Source organism: Apus apus, chromosome 4, assembly GCF_020740795.1.
Source record: "Apus apus isolate bApuApu2 chromosome 4, bApuApu2.pri.cur, whole genome shotgun sequence".
NCBI lineage: Eukaryota > Metazoa > Chordata > Aves > Apodiformes > Apodidae > Apus > Apus apus.
In genome coordinates, this window is record NC_067285.1 from 77,113,353 (window position 1) to 77,135,669 (window position 22,317).

The following is a 22,317-nucleotide window of genomic DNA, read 5'->3' on the forward strand; positions in this document are numbered from 1 at the left end:
TTTGACTGAAGTTAATTTCTGCATCTGACCTTTCTCTTACATCATTTCTACAACAATAAAATACCAAACAAACAAACAAAAACAGGAAAAAAACAACAACTGTTTCCATTGAAAATATTGGTCAGCTTGGGTTATTTTTAAAAAACAATAATAAGGGGTAGGATTATTTTTTTTTTCTAGTATTGCTGGGTCTGCTGGGTAAGTGGTATGATATTTGCTGCAGAGTTGCTACCAGCTGTACCACAGAGATTTGAAGAATGTTTTACTAATGAATGAAATGAAATTAGTACAAGGTGCACCAAAGGAAAGACAAAAATTAGAAAACACTCCTAAATTTGTCATTTTTTTAAATAAGTTGAGGCTTTCTCATTAGTGATTACCTAACTAGTGATCATTCTCTACTGTTTATAAAATGTGTTCAGTGCTCTGTAAATATTACCTAAGAGAGGATGTGCTCTTATTAATAGAAATTCATAGGCAAATTACTTTAGATGTACGTTAACATAAGAGAGTATGATTTTTAATCATCATTGAACAAGTATCTCAAAGTGAGATGATATTTCCTTCTTAAAACACCTGACACTTGAATCCTACAAAACCACTTTTTGTCTTGAGTTGGTGGGGTGGCCAGTACAAAACAGCCATGGTGAAAATCTCTAGACAGTATTCTAAACTTGAGGAAAAAATGTGTATATCTGAAAAGTCTATTCACAGTAAGCACTCTCATATCTTTATTATTTATTATAATATTGTGAACTGCAGGTAGTAAAAAAAAATCAATCAGTCCCCAAACAGTAAATAGATACATTTCTGTTTCTGTTTCTTTTTTCCCTGAAATTTAGAAAGATTACTAACAATCTGATTCTTTGCCATGGACATAGGGTTTGGTATCGTCTTATGGGGATTGGTTTATTGTTTGTTTGTTTTATTATTTTAAGAAGAAAAGAAAGGCTGTAAAGGAATAGACTTGGAATTTCCTATGACTGTTTTGCACATGTTTTAAAAAAGCCAGAAACCTTTCATACAATAAATTTTTTAGGTGTCACTCACAGTCATTGTTTATAATGTTCATTGAAAGGGTCTTACAGAGACCTTTGTTGGTTCAAGAAACAACCAATAGCCTTGCAAAAAACCCCACCAAAACCAAAAACAATTTGCTCGCAAAAATCCTGCTGGGTCTCTTCAAACTCCTTTCATGCTGTTTTGATGTAAAAATATAACTTCTGAAAGAGGCATTAATTAAAATATGGAGCATTAACTCAATATCAGATGAGGTTTTTAAACTTGCTGAAATGAATAGTGAACTATGGATGCAAGGTCTTCTGCAAACTTACCCTGTTGTGTTGAAGGACAGGTCCTGGAGGAGAAGCACTCTCAGCGTGTGCTTTAGTTCGTTTAGATTGGTTATAGGTGCCTATGGTACACAAGTTCAGTTTCATTTCACCAAGTTAAAATTTAGACAAGTGAAAATAAAGCATGAAGAAATACTGGCTTAGGTGTTTCAGTTATTGAGCAAAATTGTCAGGAACTTAGACCAGCTTGCAGAAAGAGGAGGGAGTTGCTTGCTCTGAGGAATCCTCTTTTTATCATCCCTTCATCTGGACCCGACTTCCTGTCCTACCATCATTTGAAATTTTGTCATTTAGGAAGCCAAGGTTCACCGGAGACTTTTTAGGTCACCTTTGGCAATTCATGGTGTTTCAAGCTGAACAGCCAGATAGGGAGTCCAAACTCCTTCAGAATTCAGCACGTTTTATTCCCTGTCTGTGGAACTGGTAATGCCCTCAACCTCATGCAAAGGGACTGGTGCATCTCTCATATGGGGAGAAGCTGAGGGAGCTGGGTCTGTTTAGTCTTGAGAAGACAAGGTATAAATACCACACTGTGGACAGTAAAGACGATGGAGCCAGACCTTTCTCAGTGGTGCTGAGAGAAAGGGCAAAAGGCAATGGACACTAACTGAAATACAGGAGAATCTGTTTAGACATACTGTGATGTGCCTAGAATAGCTATTGGCATTAAGTCTGACCCACTCTGCTACTTTGCCTGTGTTACCTGAGTAATTCTTAGTAGCTGGAAACCAAAATGTCAACTTTGTGGTTGCCTCTCTATTATAGTAATAAGAGATGCCAGCATGTAATTTGTTGTTGTTCATATGAAAAATAAATTGAAATTGCCCTGGTGCTTTCACTGAGATGATAATGGATGTTTTGGAAGTGTTTGTTTTTGAAAGAAGTTCTGAATAATTTTTTGAGGATAGTTTCAACGTGTGAGAGTTGCAAAGCTAAGAACTTTCCTTGAGATGTCGCCTGATATAGTCAACATAGTAGGAGTCCATGAACACTTTTCCTGGCAACTTGTAAAATACGTGTGCTTAAAATTCTGCATACTGCATGGCACTGCATGCTGCAAGCTCTTAATGCATGAATTGTGGATGCCAGACAGTATCTGTGCTAAAAAAGCTGTTAGTCTTCTTATGCAAGTATATATTATTAAACACCTGTTATCTTCCATCATTTGATACGATAAGTCAAAACTTTCCAGTATGCAAATGCATCCTTAGAGTTCCTTTTCACCCAGTACTCAAACACTCACACACTGGATCAATAGGAAATTGTGATGTTTTTAAAATTCAGGTTTTAACTTACCTTTTTTTGGAGTTTTTTTACTTCAGCAGTATAACCATGGTGAGGCAATAACAGCTTGTATACTTGTATATAAAATTCTCAGTAATGAAATGCTTGGGGAGCTTGGCATTTTCTAAATAACATTATTAACAGTTTTAATTTGGAATTGATGGCGTGATGCTACTGGGTTGTCCAAGATATCCTAGAAACTAAAAGCACAGAAAATCTGATATAAGTGTTTCAAAAATGAAATAACCTTGAGTCATTCAGATGTCACAGACTAAATCAAGTGCTGCCCTTTTTTGCTGTGCTGGGCTAATTATTTCTACTAATGTAAATGTCAGCGGAATGAACTCTTATTTGCTGTGGCATAGCAAATAAATGGCACGGAAACTCTGAGCATATGAAGAAATTCATCATGTCCTCAACTGTCTATTATATTGCCTCAAGTCAAGGGTTTAGAAAACATTTCATATTTTAAAAAATGTTTTAAAAGTACTTAAAGTAAAAATAAAGTTTCAAGAGACTAAGTATTCTGTATTTTGATTTTCCTTCTTTTTGAAAGATTCTGAGCTTTAGAGCCTTTATCACCTTCTCTTGATACCAGCTAGTAGTTCTCTATGTTTTACTGAACAACCTTTGCTTCATCCTCAGTGCCTTTCAACTTCATTGTGATATCCAAATCTACAGCAGTCATTCATTTGAAGTGTGTGTGAAAGCCTCAGTGTAGGATGAGGTTCTCCAAATGTCCTTCTGGCTCTCTTATGTCTCAAGTTTTCCCCAGGTATCCCTCATACATCCTTGAAGTGCTGCTCGGATGAGCAGCATTTTGGCAAGCAGTTACTGGGCAGCAGCAGTGCAGGACCGACTGGAACCATCTGTGAATGATATTGAGTGGTGGGTGCCCTGGTAGGCAGAGTGGTCACTGCCCATCCTCCCCCCCATTCCCCAGGCTTCCACTGCACCAGCTGCAGCCAGTGCTACAGGCCTAGAGGGACAGCATCCTGGAGAAGGACCCTGAGAAACATGTAGCCTGGGTGTTCAAAACTCTCAGCTGATATTTTCAAGCTGTGTGATGACTGCTCCTGGTATCTTTGGGAAAGATCATCGTGGATCCAAAACTCTAGGTGTGATGCTTTTATTTTATGGTGATGGGAACTTCACAGGTGCTTAAGGACTGTATTATACATATTTGTTCTGCAGAATACTTAAACACAGATCTCAGTTGAATTTGACAGTTTAGATGTAAGACCTTTTTTTTTCTCAGTCCAACATTGAAGAGATACGGGAAAGGAGAACCACACAGGTGATGTTCAGAGCTTAAGCATAAAGAAGTAGAGATGAGAAAGTGTGATGTTTGGATTTTATTCCTTTTCTACAGATCAAGCTGCCTTATCTTATGCACATCCTTAGGAAAAATAATATTTTGGTTTTATTATCTAATATCCTCAGCCAGTCACTGTACCAGAATGGATTTTGTTTGAGGAAGTGGGAGAGTACTTGACTTCAGATTTGGGTACATTGGTACCCAAAATGTTTAACTTTGATGGTCTTACGCTAAAATTCAGCTTAAACAGTAAAAAGGGGAAATTTTTTTAAAGTACTAGTTTTCATGATCACTGTACCTCATGGGGAAGAACTTCATGAAAATGGCTGTCTTCCTATGCTTGTGATAATACCCGAACAGAAATTTGGGGAAACGGACACGGAGTGATTTTGCAGCTGATGTGTCATAAATATACTGTGATACATCCCTTGAAAACACTCCTTAAAAAGTCATTCCTAACTTTATTCTGATAAAGGAAATAATTTAATTGCTCACTGGGTTCTGATTTTTTTTTATAATTGGACTGTAATTTTTATAGTTGGACAAAGCTTTGAGTCCTGGAAGCTATCTGTGCTAGGAGAATGGAAAAAATAGAGAATTGCCTGGTTTACACAATACAGTTTACAAACACTATCCAGAAAATGTTATTTCCAGAACAAAGGGGAATCAAACATTGGTTATTTTTATACTTATCTTGAAACATCCCTGAAGGTGTCTAATCTTGGTACTTCTTTATAGCATTTCTTTCCATGTGCGTCTTTTCCTGAGCAGGAAAAAGTGCCTATGTTCTAGGTAAGACTATTTCCTAAAAATCATTAAACAAATGGAATTTGTTATGCTGATCAGCATATGATGGCTTTTTAATGCTGGTTTTGATTGTATATTGATGTTTAGTAAAATAACCCTACAGCTAGTGAGCAAATCTTCATGCTCAAAGCGAATCTGTAATCGTTGCTTCTTTTTTTAGAAAGGTACATTTCCATTGATTTATCATCTTCCTTGCCTGGGTCCCTTCTAATTGTCTGTCTCCACCAAGTGAAATTAAAAATAAATGAGTTATTCAATGAAGACACTTGTTTCTGAGTTCAAGCTTTCAAATGTCACAGCAGGGAAGCTTTTTTGCCCCTCTGAGGGATCTAATAGTCTGTGAGTGAGTTTTTGATAATTGTGCTATTTTGGGCCCTTATCATATTCTCTGTAATTGAACCAGATGTTGAGTCTTCTCTAGAGAAGGATCTTCTGAGACTGTGTAGTACTGTATCAGTCTTGCATCCCAAAAGGTTTGAGGTTACTGTGAAAATGAAATAGTAAGGCAGATGCTGTAGGTAATGTTGCCATAGGTGGGTAGTCCCTTTTGGACTGAAACACTTAAAAACGTGCAACTCACAGCTGCAGACTGTTCGTAACAAATGGTTGGATGATAACTCGTAGGATTTTTTTGACAGCCAGTCAAAATCCTTTGGATGCAGAGTGATATTTGCTATTATAATAGTGCTGCTATGATAAAAATGGTTATTGAGTTCAAGAGGCTAAGGGCTGTAGAGGCAGACTGCACTGGTTGTGCATGGCTTAGGAGAGCCCTGAGTACGTTTCAGCTAATCAGCTGTGCTGGCTTCTAATTCATATATATTGATATATCACTAAAGAATACATATAAGATTTACTTCTATATTAGGATGAGTTACTGGGGGAGCGAAGGTGCCTGAGCCACCTTCTTTCTCATACATTGATTTCCACTGGAAAGAAGCCCTACTGCCTATGTTGGAAGGAACTGTAATGTTCTGCAGCCATGCTTACCATTTCTTAGCCCCTCATGTATACCAAAGGGTATTGTTACCCTTGCAGTTACAGATGCAGAACTAAGACTTCACACCAATCTTGCAATGTTGCTGCTATTTAAATAGAGGAGAACCAAGAAAGTGAAAATAGCAACGATGTATTCTCCAAAATACTTTGTCTCCTGTGATCTATGGCTCAGTAATTTTCTTAGCCACATATTAATAATCCTTGATAAGTTTTTCTTTCATGGGCTGGAACCCAAGCTTATTTGATTATTTGTTTAAATGTCTAAACTCGGCTTTGTTCTGTAGTCATAAGGTATTTATAGAATTAATTTAATACTTTTTAGTTATACTTTACCCCTACAGTGAAGAATTCCTTTTGTTGCCTTCTTTAATATTTATGCTTATGCTGTGTGGTTAATTTTATTTCAGTTTAGACCATCAGAATCAGGATACATTAGCACATTCTATCTTGTGAATTGATTTCATATTCACCTACTCAGAACTTGCCTTTCTGAGATTGACCATAGAAGTTGGGATGTAGTTTCTGGACTATTTTGTGCATGCCTACAAGTAGCAACACTATCTTGCTTATTGTTATCTGGCCATTTCACCAGGTAGTCATAGTCTGTGGATAACAAAAACAGTTTGTGATTCAAAATAGTGTAAACTGTCGATGTATCCAAAAAGACCGAGAACTGAGAAAGAAAGATAGTGAGTATGTAGGGAGAATACAAGGTTAGAAGATTAGAATAAGGTTATTAAGGCTATTATTGGTGGTGGTTGTTTGTTTTGTTTTGTTTTCCCTTCCTTTGCTTACTTGCCAGCTAGAGATGCTTTAGAAATGGGGGCTCTTCCAGTCATCACCTTTTGGAAGGAGGCATGTGATCATACTTAGATGGAGTTTTACAACAGAGCTTTTCAGCAGCTTTTCAACATCCCAGAAACTGTTTTGAGGTCTTTCAAAATGCAATTTATTTACCCTTAGGCAGAAGTGATATGGAGGAACCAGTTTCCTCAAGTGCCTTTATATGTTGATAAGCAATATAGCAACATCAAAAAGAAGAAAAAAAAAATACTTCAGTTGCTGACAAGGGAGATATTTATTGAGTGACTGAAGGCAGTTCTGATTGCTTCAGAGCTATAGCATTTTCCCTGCAAAATTCCTGCTCTTTCCAGAAAGTTTGACTATGAAACCCTACATCGCTTCTTAAGCCCCATTTTGTGCTCACTGCAGAAGTAAAACTCTAGTGTGTACACAGGATCAATTTCGTGAGATCCAGTCCCTTTAAGGGCCACAATGTACACTCCCCATTGAGATTACCCTGTCTGAATGCCACTTCTGGGAAGCCACTTGTGAGGGCATCATATTTAATACCTGCCTCCCCTCCAGTGAAAGGGTTTTAGAACTGAAAAATCACCATGATGTTTATTTCTCTTATGAGTGTGTTTTTTTTATGAGAGAGTGTTACAGGATTTATTTTAAAAGCCAGTAGTGTAAAATCAGTAAGAGAAGATGGATGAGTCTGATGTTAATTGGTTTAGTTACTTCATACATGAAGTTCAGAGCATCATTCTTACTTATGCAAAAGATTTTTGTAGAGCTTTTAGTATTGCCAGCTAGAAGGCTGGTCAAATGTTGCTGCCATGGAACTACTTTCCAAGTATGTTTTCACAGACCCTTTGATAACATTTTTAGCATATATTATAGATATACCCTATGTTCTGGACAACTTACTGGTTCAAACCTAGATTTAACAAAACTGGAGTTTTCATGTTACTCCTAAGCAGCAATGAATTGCTTCCTCTCTTTCTTCAGCATAGGTATAGCAGATAATCTTATTTGCTTATAAAATTTTTCTCCCCTTGTTTTTGGCCATATTTTTTGTAAATTAAGCATTTAGAAAACGGCTACCTTTATTTTAAACCTTCTGCAGCGTTGTATTACTTCGTACAGATCTAATTTTTTATTTTTTTTTTTACTTCAAATGTACTTCTTATAATACTTTCCTACTTTATTTTTGTAAAATGCCAGCATCTGTCAGAAAGAATGAGAAAAAAAAAAAAGCTCTAGAAAGATAAATTTGCTTAGAAGAATAAAGCAGTTCTTAGCTTTACCCAAGAATTCGGACTCTGGAAAGGGGAAGTCAACTTACCAGCAGTGTGTTGCACTGGGGTTTTGTGCTGGGTATTTTTTGGGGTGGGTTTGTTTGATTTTTCCTCCCCTTAACTCTTACCACAAAGAAAGATCTACATGATATGAAAGTGCTTTGAGGGTCTCTCAGCTCTGTGTACTAAAGGAGAACATTGGAAGATGAGCAACTATAACTCCAATTCTGCTCAAGTGATAATTTAAAGAAAAAATCAAGGTACTTCATGAGTTGAAGCATGAGGCACTTTTGAAAGCTGTTCAGTTTTAGAGCTTCATGCCAAACAGGCATAGCGGGACACTGATGGCAAGAGACATTTTAAGCACAAGTTGCTTGTCAATAACTAAATCCATTGTTTTCTCACAGTATTTGGAAAAATAACTTCATTTACCGTGGTAAAGTTGCAATATTTGCATTGGATAAATGGAATGTTTTACTCTCAGTGTTCTTCTGCAATAAAGCAAACTGTGTATGCATATATATTTTTATATATTTATTTTTTTATGTTTGTTTACTGTTTTCACAGACACTGCCATTGAGGCTTGGAGATGGACAGCTTTTTACCTGGACTGATGGCTTGAAAAGGAAGGACTGGCACGATTACGAAAGCATTCAAAAGGATGCTATGCGGTCAGGTATACATAAGTTCAAAGCATATTTAAATGGTTCATTCATGCTTTCTCCCTATAGTAATTTTTTCTTTTAAGTCAGCTAAAAAGCATTCCTAGCAGCCTTTTTTTGATTGCAGCGTAACATAAGGACAAAGTGTTCTGAACTGATGTGTCAGGCCAATCGCACATACCTTATCTCTGAAAACAGTCAACTGAAATTAAAAATAATGTGTTTCATGCTGATAGTTATATAATGATTCTACAAGGAAATGGGCAAAAACATTATTAACAAAATTTTTTTCAGGTTGAAATCAGTTTTTATACTGTGACCAAATATAAGCAAAAGCTTTGGTCTCCCAAGGGACATACATTACAACTGAAGCTGTGTCATCTTTAAATAAGTGGATAAAACCTGAGCCTAGTACTTGTAACTGTAAAGACTATCCAGTGTTATCCTAGGAACAAACTTTGACCTGTTTACCATTGTTGAACTCCATTCCTTTTGTCTTGCAAAGCTACTTCACTTCATTCTGTCAGTCTAATATTGTTTTAAATTGGGAGCAAATTGCATTTGCAGATACAGTAAGGAACACTTTGTTACAGTGGTTAATAGAGTTTTAACGTGCCTTCATGTGCTGTATGCCGTATGTGCAAAAACAGGTTTGTGTTCCTATTCCTGTCATCAGAGCGTGTTCAGATTAGAATCTTTCTTTTATAATGTAATTTAATACTATTCAACATAAGATGAATTAAAGTAAAAGGAAGGGAACCAGCAGTTAAATTGCATCCTAATCAGTGTCTGAAAGTCATTAATTTTCAAAGGCCCATCTACTATTATAAAATAAATTATGCTGTCTGGATCCCACTGTCACAATACAGCCAACACCTGCCCCAAAATACCACTATAACTGAATCCAGTTGACAGATTCATAAGACTTGGTAAGTACTTAACTGGGGCTTGAACCAGTAAAATATTTCAAGTGTAGGTTAATTTCATGAATTGTTTTCCCTTTCTCTCTGGAATGTTTTTGATCACTAACTAAAAAAAAATTACCCTGCTCTCCCACAGGTGTTTAGGAGGAAAAAAGATGGAAGGGGCTATGAAATTATTTTAGGCATCTTGGGAGCTGTCAGATCCATGTTAATTGTCTTCCAAATTACTAAGTGTGAAGTGGCAAATATCTAAGAGAGAATAAACAAAATACAAGCAGCACATATGTCGAAACATGCACTTATGTAGGGAATATCACGTTATCTGGTTAGAATAGATTATTTGGAGGATTAGCACTGATGCTTTGACAGTGCACTTTTGATTCCTGAGTATATAATCTGGACCCCAAATGTTTTGGAAAATAAATAGTAATACTTAGAACTATCTCATGGATATTAACAATGTAATGCAAGCCATTGCACGGAGTCAACCAAAAAATTAGCAAAACATGCTATTTAGCTTTTTAATTCCCAGTCCTACTCCTAACATAACTGTAGTTGAACACCCTCATGTTCCGACTTATCTATGCTTTTATCAAATTCCTTGTGATAGTATTTGCTGACTTTGACCATTTAAGAAATATTTTTAATCATTGCTATTTATCATTATTATTTACTTATTTATTAACTTGTAGTGATTTTTTTCTTTGAAAATCACAATATAGTAATACAAATGTAAAGTAAAAGTATCTCAGTGCACTCTTTGGAACATACTATGTAATTTCTGTTCCTAATAACAAAACAAAAGAAGGTCAACTTTTAGTTAAAAATCAATCTGAAGGCATGAAAACAGCACTAGTGAGAGGGCTTCTCAGAACATACCAGAAAAGGCAGTGAATGCTAGTTACAGAGGGAAGAAGAAAAGACTGAAGTCTTTTTTAAATTCAGTTTAGCTGTTTATCTGTAAAGTTTATAATTTCCTAAGCATGGGAATGTGTTTCATCAATCTAATTATGGAGAGGTGCTACTTTCTTCACAGCTAGTTTTCTCCAGAAATGATGATGCAATACCAGCACAAATGGTTACAGTTTAATAAATTATTTCTCAGTAGTCAAATGCAAGGTCAGTGAAACAGATAATTTATGCCATCCCCATTAGGTTATTTTCTTGCAAAGATGACATTTCTTGGGGATCCACAGGTTACTTGTAAAGTATTTTCTGCTGTGAATAAAAATATTAAAATGGTCATAAATAGATACAGAAAGAAATTAATCTACGTGACACTGAAAAAAAGTATTATTTAGTGAGTGTAGATAGAATACCCAGCCTTTCTTAAAGAAATGATATATGGATCTTTGCTGATAAAAGAGTATTACATTGAAAGCATAATGATGTTTTCCAAATAAGACATCAGTTTTTTTGTTTCAAAATTAGACTTTTTATTGGAAATTGATAGCTTTAAAATCCTAAAAAATGAGTGCTTAGGGTTTTTTAACAAGTAATTTCTAAATTCTCCAACTTAATTTTTTTTTTCTTTGTCTAGAAAATAGAAAAACAGTTATTCTTGTGGTCCTGTTGCTTACCTTGTGTAGAACTTAGAAACTCACAGGGCAGCCAGGTGAGATACAGAAATGATATTGGTCCAGGTGATTGACAGATGACTCTGTCATGTTTGAAAAGTTTTCCCCGTACTTACGTGAATTGCTGAAGGTTGTTCTTTAAAAAAAATAAAAATAAAAAAAAAATTCCAAACTAAAACCGCACTAAAATAACCAAACCAAAAAAAAGCAACCACACTGAGATAACAGTATTAAAGATATTTGTGCTGTATATTATGTTGTGGTTTATGTTCCTTGAAAGGCTAACCAAAGAGTATCCATATTTTAAATGGACATATAAACAGACTAACCAGTGTCTGTTCCCTCTGTTACTGAAAGGAAAGACTGCAACTGGATGCACTGTCTATTTAGGAAATAAATTTCTTGCTCTATTCAGATACATTAATCTAGCCAAAGTTTTCACCTCTACCCATTGTCACTGCAGGCATTCTATTCCAAAATTTCTACTTCTGTCTGAAATCTCACTAGTTCTTTGACTGCTATGTTTGACAGGTTAATTGTTAATTTTTAGTACACTATCATGCTACTCCTGCTTTTTTAATGAGATGGGAAAAGCACCAAACTACTTCTCTAATACCAGTTAATTTGCTGGTTTACTTGCAGCATATTTCTCTTTCCAAAGCTTTAATGGAGTTTCAGTATTTTCAGTCTGTGTGGAAATAAAACTTCCAAATCAGTTCTGAGAATTTTAGTTGGTTCATTTTGATACAAGAATGCAAGAAGCCAACAGAAGGAATGTGCTCTTGGGTTGCAGAAGACCTAATTGCTATACTGTTGGTAGAACAGGAAAGATAGCCAATTAGTTGACAGCCAAAACCTGATTTACTCAAAGGCAGAAAGGAGCATTTAATGACTTACATTAAATATACTGCTCATCAGCACAGAGTAGACATAGTGAAATGAAAATTGTTTCGTTCAGTCATCCCAATCACTTCCTTTTTTTTCTGTGAATATTATTAATTACATGAGAAGCAGTGATTGAAATGTAGAAAAAAAAGGATTAAAAATTAACCTTAAAAAAAAAAAGTAATTCCTAACTAAACAGTTCTGAGAGATTCTTTGGGAAGAAAAAAAAGTTTAATTGTTTCCATGTTCCGAAGTAACCCATTAAGACAATCAAATATTACAATCAGGGGAAGCAAACAAAATAAGCTAATGAAAAACAACTTACGTTATTGGAGCTGATACATCATGCTTTCTTTTTCATAAGAAATCAGCATTTAAACTAAGAGTTGTATTCCCAGAGAAAAATAAATTAATAGAAACAACTGATGACATGCCTTGATGAAGAATATGCTTAGTTTGCATTAAAAATATGAGAACTACAAATAAACACAAATCTCACATCTGTCATAATATTTTTTTCAGCAAGTAGTAAACAATGTCTTATGCATATCAGAAGAGTGTTCTTGCATGGCAGTTCAAAGTTGGGAGTGCACCATGTAAATGCAGCTTGCGTAGTAATAGCCTTGGTAGCTACCAATGTGGATATTAGTCCAGCTACAGCAACACTGATGGTATCAGGGCATCTCTGGATGCAGCAGGGATCCTGGATGCTGAAAGCATTTATAGTCATTTATAAGCTACTAATCTGGCAAGTCTCTTGGTTTCATCAGAAACCCTAGTACCCTTTGGTTGTCCGGGGAGGCCTCTGAGGACATGTCTATCAATATGTTTGTTTTAGGAGCATGGCAACTCCTGTGGCAACCAATTTTCCAGGCTTTCTGTGCCGAACTAGGAGTCTGTGATCCTTAAATATTCTCACAAGGTATGAGTTTCACAGGAGAGAGCCATGAAGACCAAATGCAGTAATTTCAAAGAATCTATGAGAAGAAATTCTGTTGATTCTGTCTTTGTGTCCTGGGTATTGAGTTTAAGAGTCCTAGAGAATCAGTCATTGTTACTCCATTTCTAAAAGTTACTGTATCTGTTTCTTTTAGGAATTTCTCAAATGGTATGTGCTGTAATGATGAATTACACCCCTTCTCAGATAAGAGGAAGGGTTCAAATACATGACTCTTGGGCTTTTAAAGTACAGATTGACTGTTTATATTTAAATGTGGTGTTATTTCTGATCATGAAAAGTATTTCTACCTACAAGTGATAGCTTTCCTGTTGTAAATTACTGCAAAAGGGAAACTGGAAGAATAAGCAAATGTAAACTACCCAGTTGAGCAGAACTGATGGGAAATGAAAAATAAGGTTTAATTTCTGGAAGTTTCTTGATCAATTCTATTAATGAAATTCATAGCCTACCAAATGATGTAGAAAGATTGTGTACCGCCAGTTCTGTAATAGTTTTCTGTTTTCAGTTTCTATTTCTCATTGTTTTGGAATGGAAACATTTCAAATTACTGTTCTTTAAATACTGGGTTTTTTTTCATTATAGTGGTTTGGAGGTATTTTTGACTGCTTACATGTGTATGCTGAGATTATTGTGGTCTATGAGGGGCATTGAAAATTCAGTGTAATTGAAAGCAAATTTCAGAGAACAGCAAGAGGTATGGAGCAGTGTTTATAGCACTAAGTATAAATTAAAAAACCCCTTTGTTTTTAAAAGAAGTTTGTTAAGGAATTGATAAATAGACTTCTAAGATATGCCTGTCAATAATTTATGTTTGACTGTTAAGCCATTTTGTTCCTGTCTGCTAATAAGTTCTCAGAGGAAGTAACTTTTAAAATGTACTGTGTCAGTCAGTGGTTATCCCAGCAATCACTGAGTCGTTTGCACAGTCTTTGTTCCTCCTGTTTGTGTTTAAATAGAATGTGGGACATTTAGGTGGAAGGGAAGGAAGCAAGTTTTAATTATTTCCTATCTTAAATGTAGTCTTTACCTTCTGTTTCTTCATAATGTTATCTTGACCGAGAGAAGGGGATTTTATAGATCGTGATCTTTACATGCCTCAGTGCAGGCATTTCATAAAGATTAGTTGTATAAACAAACAGACAGTGTGTTCTATAGTTCTACTGACAAACATTCATACATGTTAGTTCTATAACCAAACTAAACAGAGACACTGAAGAAGTGTTTGTGATTAAACTGGAAATAGACTGAAACTGTATTTTTGGGGTGAAATGTTAAAAGAAAGCAAAAGAATGAAGAGTGCCTTTGTACAGCAATAAAAAGTACTGAACACATGAGATTTTACTTCTATATGACCTAAAGAAATTGTGCACTAGTTATTTTTTTTTTTCCATCACTTCTGTTCAAGATTTTTTGCTAATAAAGTGAAATAGATTAATGCCCCCGAAGTTCTGTTGTTAATCCTTATCATTTTGAACAGTACCCATTCTTAGTTTCAGAAGAATTTGTCAAAGCAGAGCCTAGTGCCAGAGTGCCTCTAGAATATATGAGGCAGCATCATACAGAGAGCAACATAAAATATAATTCCCTATTGGATATGAAAAAAATATTTCTGTGATACCTAGACAGATAAATATAACCAAAGTTGTGCAGGGAAAGAAGCATATACTAAAATACTGATTTACTTATCCTGTATTTCAGGTGGGATTTTACATCGGGAATTGTTTCAGTATTATATATTAAACAAATAAACTAGATTTAATTTAGGCCTCTGAACTTGCAATTCCTTTAGAAAGAATTTGACAACTTGCAGTATAATTTGAATTGTAGTGGTAGCCAAGGTCTCATTAAGCAGTCATAGCCAACTTTTCATAGCAGCAATCAAGAATATGCTTCATGCAATTTGCAATGTATTGTTTTTAAAAGGCAAAAATGTTCATCAATTTATCTCAATGCAAGTCTTACATGATTTAAAAAAATCTAAAATGTAATTTTAATTATTGCTTGTTAAGGAGATAGCATATAAAGGTTATATAAAAAAGAGATTGTTACAGTCACATACTAAGAAAAATTTGCACTGTAAAATATAAAGTGCTGTAGACTATGATCTGATTCCACTCTGAAATACTAGTTTTGAAAGAGAGAGTTTCAGTGATGCCTTCTCCAGAGTTTAAAGCTTGGTATGAAGAAAATATGTGGTTGGTTTGGTATTTTTTTCACAGATGCTTAATTTTTTCCCTCCATAACTACGCACTTGCTTCCTCAGATTCTGAAATGGTTTTTCACAGTATTATTTAAATGGTTATGGGGGGTTACTACACACCCCCACTGGATCTCAGGTTACAGCCTAATATTACACTGCTGCAGAGAAAGCCAAAAGGGGCCTTGTAGCATTTGTGTCTGTCAGAAAACTGTACCACTACTCACAGCAAAGATTTGAGGCACTTCTTATGGTTGAAGTTAACTAGATTTTTACCTGTTCTCCACTGCTCCTCCCACCTTTGAAAACTCAGCAGTGATAACACTTAAATGAAATTGATAAAGTAATTTTTAAGGACTACCAGAGAGGCCAGGAAAGAAGGAACCAGTTTCATAATACTTCCTTTTGACTCCTATTAATTAGAGCACTGAAAATGTACCCTTCTATACTAGGCATTGGCATGTTGTTTTTTACCATGAGAGGCAGAAAGAAAATTGTATTTCCATCAGCTCAGCAAAAGTGTCTATGAAGACACTGTAAACCAATAATACATACTCTATCTTGAAACTAATGCTTGAAGTTCATGAAGTGCTCTGTTACAAAAATTACCAAAGTTTCTAGTCTTTCATCTTTCTCTATATTTTGATCTGGGGAGGGAAGTGCAATGTCACATGCTTAACAGACCAAGCGCTCTTCTCTCTAGTACCTTTTCCCGTTGTATCTTAAAGTTGATCTCAATGCTTAAACAATTTTTAAAAAAACAAAGTTAGAGAGTTAAAGAAAACACCAACGAGCAGAGGCCATCCGCCAATTAACTTGTGTTAATCCCAAATATATTATTTCCCCTCTGTAAAGCAGTGAAGATCTGTCAGTGGATTCACATCAGTATTAGTGATGAAGTGCTGATGCTGGTGTGTGTATTTAATGTGTAATACTTGGGGGTTTTGTAGAACTGCTGCCCAGAAGGCAGTGAAAAAGAAGGGGAACCTGACTTTAGAAATTTTGGTTGGTTTGTGGTTTTTTTTTTCGGCACGGGTCTGTGTGTGAGAGGAAGTTTCAGCTCAAATCTGTATTTTAATTTGTACCTTGCAGTCTAGGAAGATGTTCTGGTTTGGGATGCTGTTATCCCCTTGTTGTCTTTCTCCTTTTGCTTAAGCATTTTGACTATCAAAGTGAAATGTAATAGGAGTTTATCTAGGGTTTTGTTGTGGGGTTTTTTGGTTTTTTGGGGGGTGTGTTTTTTGTTTTGTTTTGTGGTTTTTTTGTTTGTTTGGTTTTTGTTGGGTTTTTTTTGTTGTTGTTTTTTTTTTTTTGTTTGTTTGTTTGTGTTTGTTGTTTTTTAATTGGAATATTTTCCAATAACTTTGAGAAAGGAATTTTATCTGGATAGTCTTCTGAAATATGGCTCATTTGCAGGGAAAGTTTGACATGAACAAATGGCTGAGAGACCTTCACACTAGACTTGTCTGTGTAGAAGGAGAAAAGCTCTGTAGACCATCTAAATTGAGTTGCTTGTTTCCTTTCATAGGTGTAAAAATTAACAAGTTTGTCAGTTTGGGACAATTACTGCTTGACTCAGTGGCACATAGCTCAGTCTCCAGTTGTTTCTTGTTTTCCTATGAAAATCCCAATTCAAAGAAGAAGGGGAAAATGAATCCTGAATAAACTGTGCTAAAAGCTGGAACAAGTACTTGGCAGCAATTATATCATATCAATACCATACTTTTAAATTCAGAAACGGTGACAGAAAGGGCATTTTTCCTTACTATTTTAGTGTCATCTCTTTATTTTAAAACATGGAATAAGCTGCTGTCAACTACTTTTACAGAGTATTTCTTTTAAAGGTTTAAGAAAGACATCCCTTTAACCTGAATCCAGGTCAAAAGACCCATAAGGGAAACTTCAGTTTTAAAGGCTTGCCAGATGATTGATCAGCAATCCTTTTTTGGTCTAATCTTCATAATGCTTCAGGAATTTGCTATCAGTGCACTGTGCTGGTGCCAAATATATCCTGCACACTAGTCAGTAACCTTGTGTGTTACTGACTTCATCGTCTAGAATAACCACAATGATAGTAACAAGCATGCCATTCCAAATAAACTAGAAACCACTTTACACTCTGAAATTCATCAATTGATTTCTTTAATATTGCAATCATTAAGGTTTTTCAAAGATTATATATAATGTATTTCTATATGATACTATGTGTGTGCTTCTATTCAACTTACTCTAAACTTAGATTTTTTTCATGGATGACAAATGCAATTTAGCAGAGGACATAGTTAAATTCACCAACAATATTTTTTAGTATTTTTTATTCTTTTGTCTTTCTAAAGGCCAACAAGACGTTTGGATTTAACAATCATTCTGATGTCAGTTATAAATTGAAATAAGTAAAATTTTGGGGAAAAAAATCACATTTGGGATAAAATCACATAAAAGAGAACATAAGGGACACGCAGCATAAAAACAGGGCCTAGATAACAGTCAAACAGAAAGAATTAGACAAAAACAGATTCCAGTTGAAGAAAAAGATGCCCTGAGCAGTCAACAGTCCAGCCTTGAGACAGGCCTGCAGGACACCTGCTAGACAGAGGAAAGGGATGGAAAGCAGTACTCCCCACAGCTTATCTTGGTTACAGCCTTGAGCACTGGGGAAAAACACACTGAGTAATTGAAATCACAGCATTAATATATTAATGAGACATTAGCAGACTAAATTTCACATGCACAGTCTAGAGGGACCCCTACTAACAACAAGCCCCCCTTCTCTTTGAGCATTACCCCTTTAAATGGAAGTGAGGAATCAGTTGACTTACTGTGTGTGGGTGTGATAGAATAATGTTAGAGATAAAGTTTTTTCTCACGTTTTTGGGTATAAAAGTAGCACTTGTGTTTCTGGAAACTGAGCTTGCTTTGTGGAATACCACTCTGCTCTCTTTTCTGTGCAGAACTGGATATTAAAGCAAATACCTTGACTCTGTGTGTGGATTGGCTTCTTGCGCACCAGGTAATGGACCCTGCTTTCGGGACAACAGTTTCTAAAAAAAACCCAATAAAATTGTGTCTCCTTTCCTGTCATAGCTTCTTTCCTTTCGAGGGTATGAATTAAGTTCACAAGTACAAAAGTCTAGCATAGTTATCTCAATGCATTTTACGACTTAAATATGTGTAAGATGACTTTCCTTTTTCTCCTTCCTGTTTTCATTAAACAAGCTGACAGAGGAAAATTATCGGACTGGTGAAACTTTGTCTGACATCCAATCAATATATATGGAAAGACAGATATATCATTGTTTTGCTACAGTTTGCCTTATAGACACTAGCTCATCAAATGATGCCCTGTAATCCCTGCTTCTCAAGGAACACTGCTACCTTTTGGCTGTGGTTATGTGACATAAAGTCTTCTGGCCTCCATGCTTCCAGTGCAGTGGCATATGGGAGACTGTCCTTCTAACAAAAAGGAATTAAAAAAAGAGAACACATTTCTAGGAGTGACATTTTGTTCTGCCAACCCACGTGAAAGTTCTGCTACCTACAAGCTGGAAACAAACTCTTTAGGCCATCATAACTAAAAGGTCTGCAGGCGATGTTGAAATATGAATAGTAAGAATTATCAGGAGACTAAATGGAAAACCATACTAACTGTAATGTTCAAATTAAAAAAAATAACAACAAAACAACAACAAACAAACAAAACACAACAAACATATTATTTTAAATTGCATTTTCACATTCTTGAAAACATGGCAACAGTCTTGCTTTTGGTATTTGTCAGTTAATTTACTCTTAAAAGAGGCTTATATTTGTATATTTTTAAATTATAGCTTAAGTAATTTCTGGTTACCCTATTATGTCTATATTACATGCTGATCAATAGCATAGCATGTACATGTTTTGGAAACTTTGGCCAAATTCTGTGGGGCTTCTAGTTGCCCCAGGATGCTTCTAGTTGCTCCTTGCATTGCTGTTCCATGGCACCTTACAGAAGGTGCAACTGATCCTGAAGCACAGTGAGTACTGGTGTATAAATAAGGGAGGGAATCCAGAGGACAAGATAGCAGATGCTAAGAAGATGCCAATTCCTTTACACTTCCAGGTCTGTTTTTTGCTCTTTTGAAGGAAAGGCTGTTCTGGTAATTCAGTACTTTGAGGCACTCTTCAGAGTCTTTAGCTGGGAGACTAGTCTCATTTTAATATTGTCATGCAAAAAAATTAAAAGAAGCCTCTAAATAAATAACATGTCAGTTTATTTGTGTTTTCGATATATTGTATTCCCAGCTTTTACTAAAGCAGTTATACTGGAAAGAAACCCAAACTTCACATGCTTCAGAATGAAGAGTGGAACCTGTGTGCTGTTAAAGTTCTAGAAGGCAGACATTCCCATTAGCTGCTGTTAATCAGTAAATTTAGCAAGTTGCTAACATACTGCCACTTCATTATGGTATTTAAATGACTTTTTCCCCACAGTTTATACAACCATCAACTTTTTAAAAAGTTTGTATAAACTGTGATACAGACCATGTTTTCATATGGGGTTTTTTCTAAGGAATCTGGAGGTTTACATGGAAGTTACAAATGTCCATTTTGAGAATGTCCTTTAATAATAATCCTTGAGGGCAGATGTCTCTTGGAATGCCTGGATGAAGAACAGTTTTATGTTTCAAATATTTCTTGGTCAACTGGTGCAAATGAGAGGGAAAAGAGAGGAGGAAAGGGATTGATTGGAAGGTCTTTACATTGCTTAGTGTAAAACCTCAATGTACCATGTAGGGCTGGTTTTTTCATTCATTTTTTCATTCATTTATTTTTTGTTAGTAAAAACTCTTAAAAGCATATTGAAGGATAGATTATTTCAATAAGCTGAAGTGCATCTCATGCATTTTCATAGACCATCTGGATGATGAATCTATTGTAAAGGAAGTGAGCTCATCACTAGTGATTTCTGTCAGGAACAAGTTTCATTTTGGCAAAAGCATCGTGGATTTTGGAAAATATACTCTGAAAATGTAACAAACAAAAAAACAAGACTCAGTAATTAGAATGAATAACATTTAAGGAAGTTCAGGAAAAATAAGTTAATCATGTTCAGAAACACTTTCTGTAAGTTAAAGCATGTCAAATTATTGCAGATATTAATTAATGGCGACAAATTAGACAGATATGTGGGGTTTTTTTCCCTCTGGAAAACACAAAGAATGATTATTTTTTTCTGCTTTTCTAGTTTGAAATACACTTGACAAGTTAAAGGGTGGAATTTCTGGTAATGCTTCTAAAACAAAGTCTACAATTTAAATTAAGCTTCATGTCCTGTTCTTCAGTCACCTGTGGTTATGAAGGACTAGGGAAGTGTGTATACTTGCTCTCTTTGCACGGTTGCTAAAACATGCCTTCTCTTCTCGAAGACTGGATTTATTGAGGGGCTTTTTGATCATGCAGAGAAAAGTAGAATTGAGAATTACTGTGTGCTGTGCAAATAGATTATGGATCTGCATAATGGAATTGAGTATTTTAAAATTTTTCTCAGAAGTATTTAGGGAGTTGCTTCGTATGTATCTGAAAGTTAAAGCTGTGTGCATATAAGGCTTTGGGTTGATACTTGGAATTTTTTCTGTCTATGAAAAACAAAGCAAAAGAAATTAATCAAATACTTTTGGCTCAATCCAAGCATGAGTTTTCAACAAGGTAACATTTTCAAAAAAATTGCCAGTGAGTCTATGGAGGTTCCTGCTGAATTATGCATAAATGAGGGCCTTGGAATAAATGGTTGTGTTCTGTAGGTGATGAATTGTCCTTTTGACTAGAAAATATTTCAAACTAATTAGTTGAAAATCTGTTCAGTTCATGGCTGAGGGGATTTTTTGAGGCTCCACATCTGCCTCTACTTGATTCCACAGTGTATCTTGACTAGAAATTTCAGTTTACTTTAGTAAAAGAAATTCACTCAGATTGGCTCAAATTTGTGTCAACCAGAAAGAGGTAAATCAATGACAGGGGAGGAAAAGGTCTGTGTAGAGCTATGCACATAGCAGGTCAAGCATTCAGTTCTCCTTACCACAAGAATATTAGTCACTTGTAAGTCTCTTTCAATTAAAGAATGTGTTTTAAGCCACAGAATTAGTTATAAAGGCAATATTAATGGTGATAGAATTAGTAGTATTTTGTAAGAGGGAAAGACAGTCACTGGGAAGTGAGGTAGTGATGAGTATATGCACCAGCATATGTAGCACTGATACATTTTTTCTGAAGAGTTGTGTTTGATTGGCCAAAAGAAAACATGAAAAACAGAAGAGCATTTTGATTCTGTTACTTTGGGTGTGGTAGAAAAAATGTATTCTATTTTAAGTAAAGTCCTGAACATGACATAACTTGATTTTCAGTTTTTTATCTGCCATAATTACACCTTGCTATATCTTAACATGGTAGTACTGTCCCCTGGGCTTATATTGATTGTGTTGAGGATAGTTAAAGTATCTCTGAATTTGTCAGGGTGGGAGTGTTTGGGTTTTCTATTAAACCAGGTAATTATTTTCCAAAATTGCTAGAAAATAGGGAATTTTGAGTCCAAATTTGCACCAAAGTAGGGAATTTTGAGTCCAAATTTGCACCAAAATAGGGAATTTTTAGCCCAAATTTGCTGGAAAGTAGCAAATTTTGAGCCCAAATTACTGTAAATTTTCTATCTCAGGTTTAGTTTTAGAGTAAAATAATTCTCATCTGAGAAATACAGCACTGGATGTTATAATGTATAGATCCATGTGGACCTGAAAAAAGCAATAAATTACATAGAAAATACCTGAGGAATTTACCTTCTTGACCCTGAGTGTATAAACTCAGCCTACTTCAGAACAACACTCTTCTCAGCTTTACAGGAGGAAGGAAGATGGCCTTGTCACTGGGGCACTGTGTTGGGAATCAGGTGGCATAGATTTTTTTTCCTGGTTCTACCTCAGACTTGAACTGTGAATATTTATTAACCTTATAGGTAAGAATGAATTTTTTTATTTTATTTTTTTTCTGGTAGGAGTTTTACAGAGTAAATCTAAATTTGCTGGGAGCTGTGACAGCTCATATATTCTTTCTCTGTAGGATATGCATCATGGAGTAGTGCTTCTAGTGCAAGAGTGACTACGCTGTTGCACCCTGTTGACACATACATAGCTACATTGCTTTTTACAGCTTATTCCATTTTCTTTGTGCGACAGCCACAAAGCAAACTTCTAGAACCAGTTTAGGTTGAATTAATGAAGAAAAAAAAAAAAAAAAAA

The 22,317-nt window shown here is 35.5% G+C and overlaps 1 protein-coding gene across 1 annotated transcript in view; it reads left to right on the forward strand.

Annotated features, from left to right (window-relative positions):
• GALNTL6 (polypeptide N-acetylgalactosaminyltransferase like 6) overlaps nt 1-22,317 on the forward strand; it is a 461,920-nt gene that overhangs the window by 161,968 nt on the left and 277,635 nt on the right. Inside the window, exon 2 of the mRNA XM_051619401.1 lies at nt 8,412-8,520. Coding sequence (XP_051475361.1) covers nt 8,412-8,520 — 109 coding nt within the window. The remainder of the gene's footprint in view (nt 1-8,411; nt 8,521-22,317) is intronic.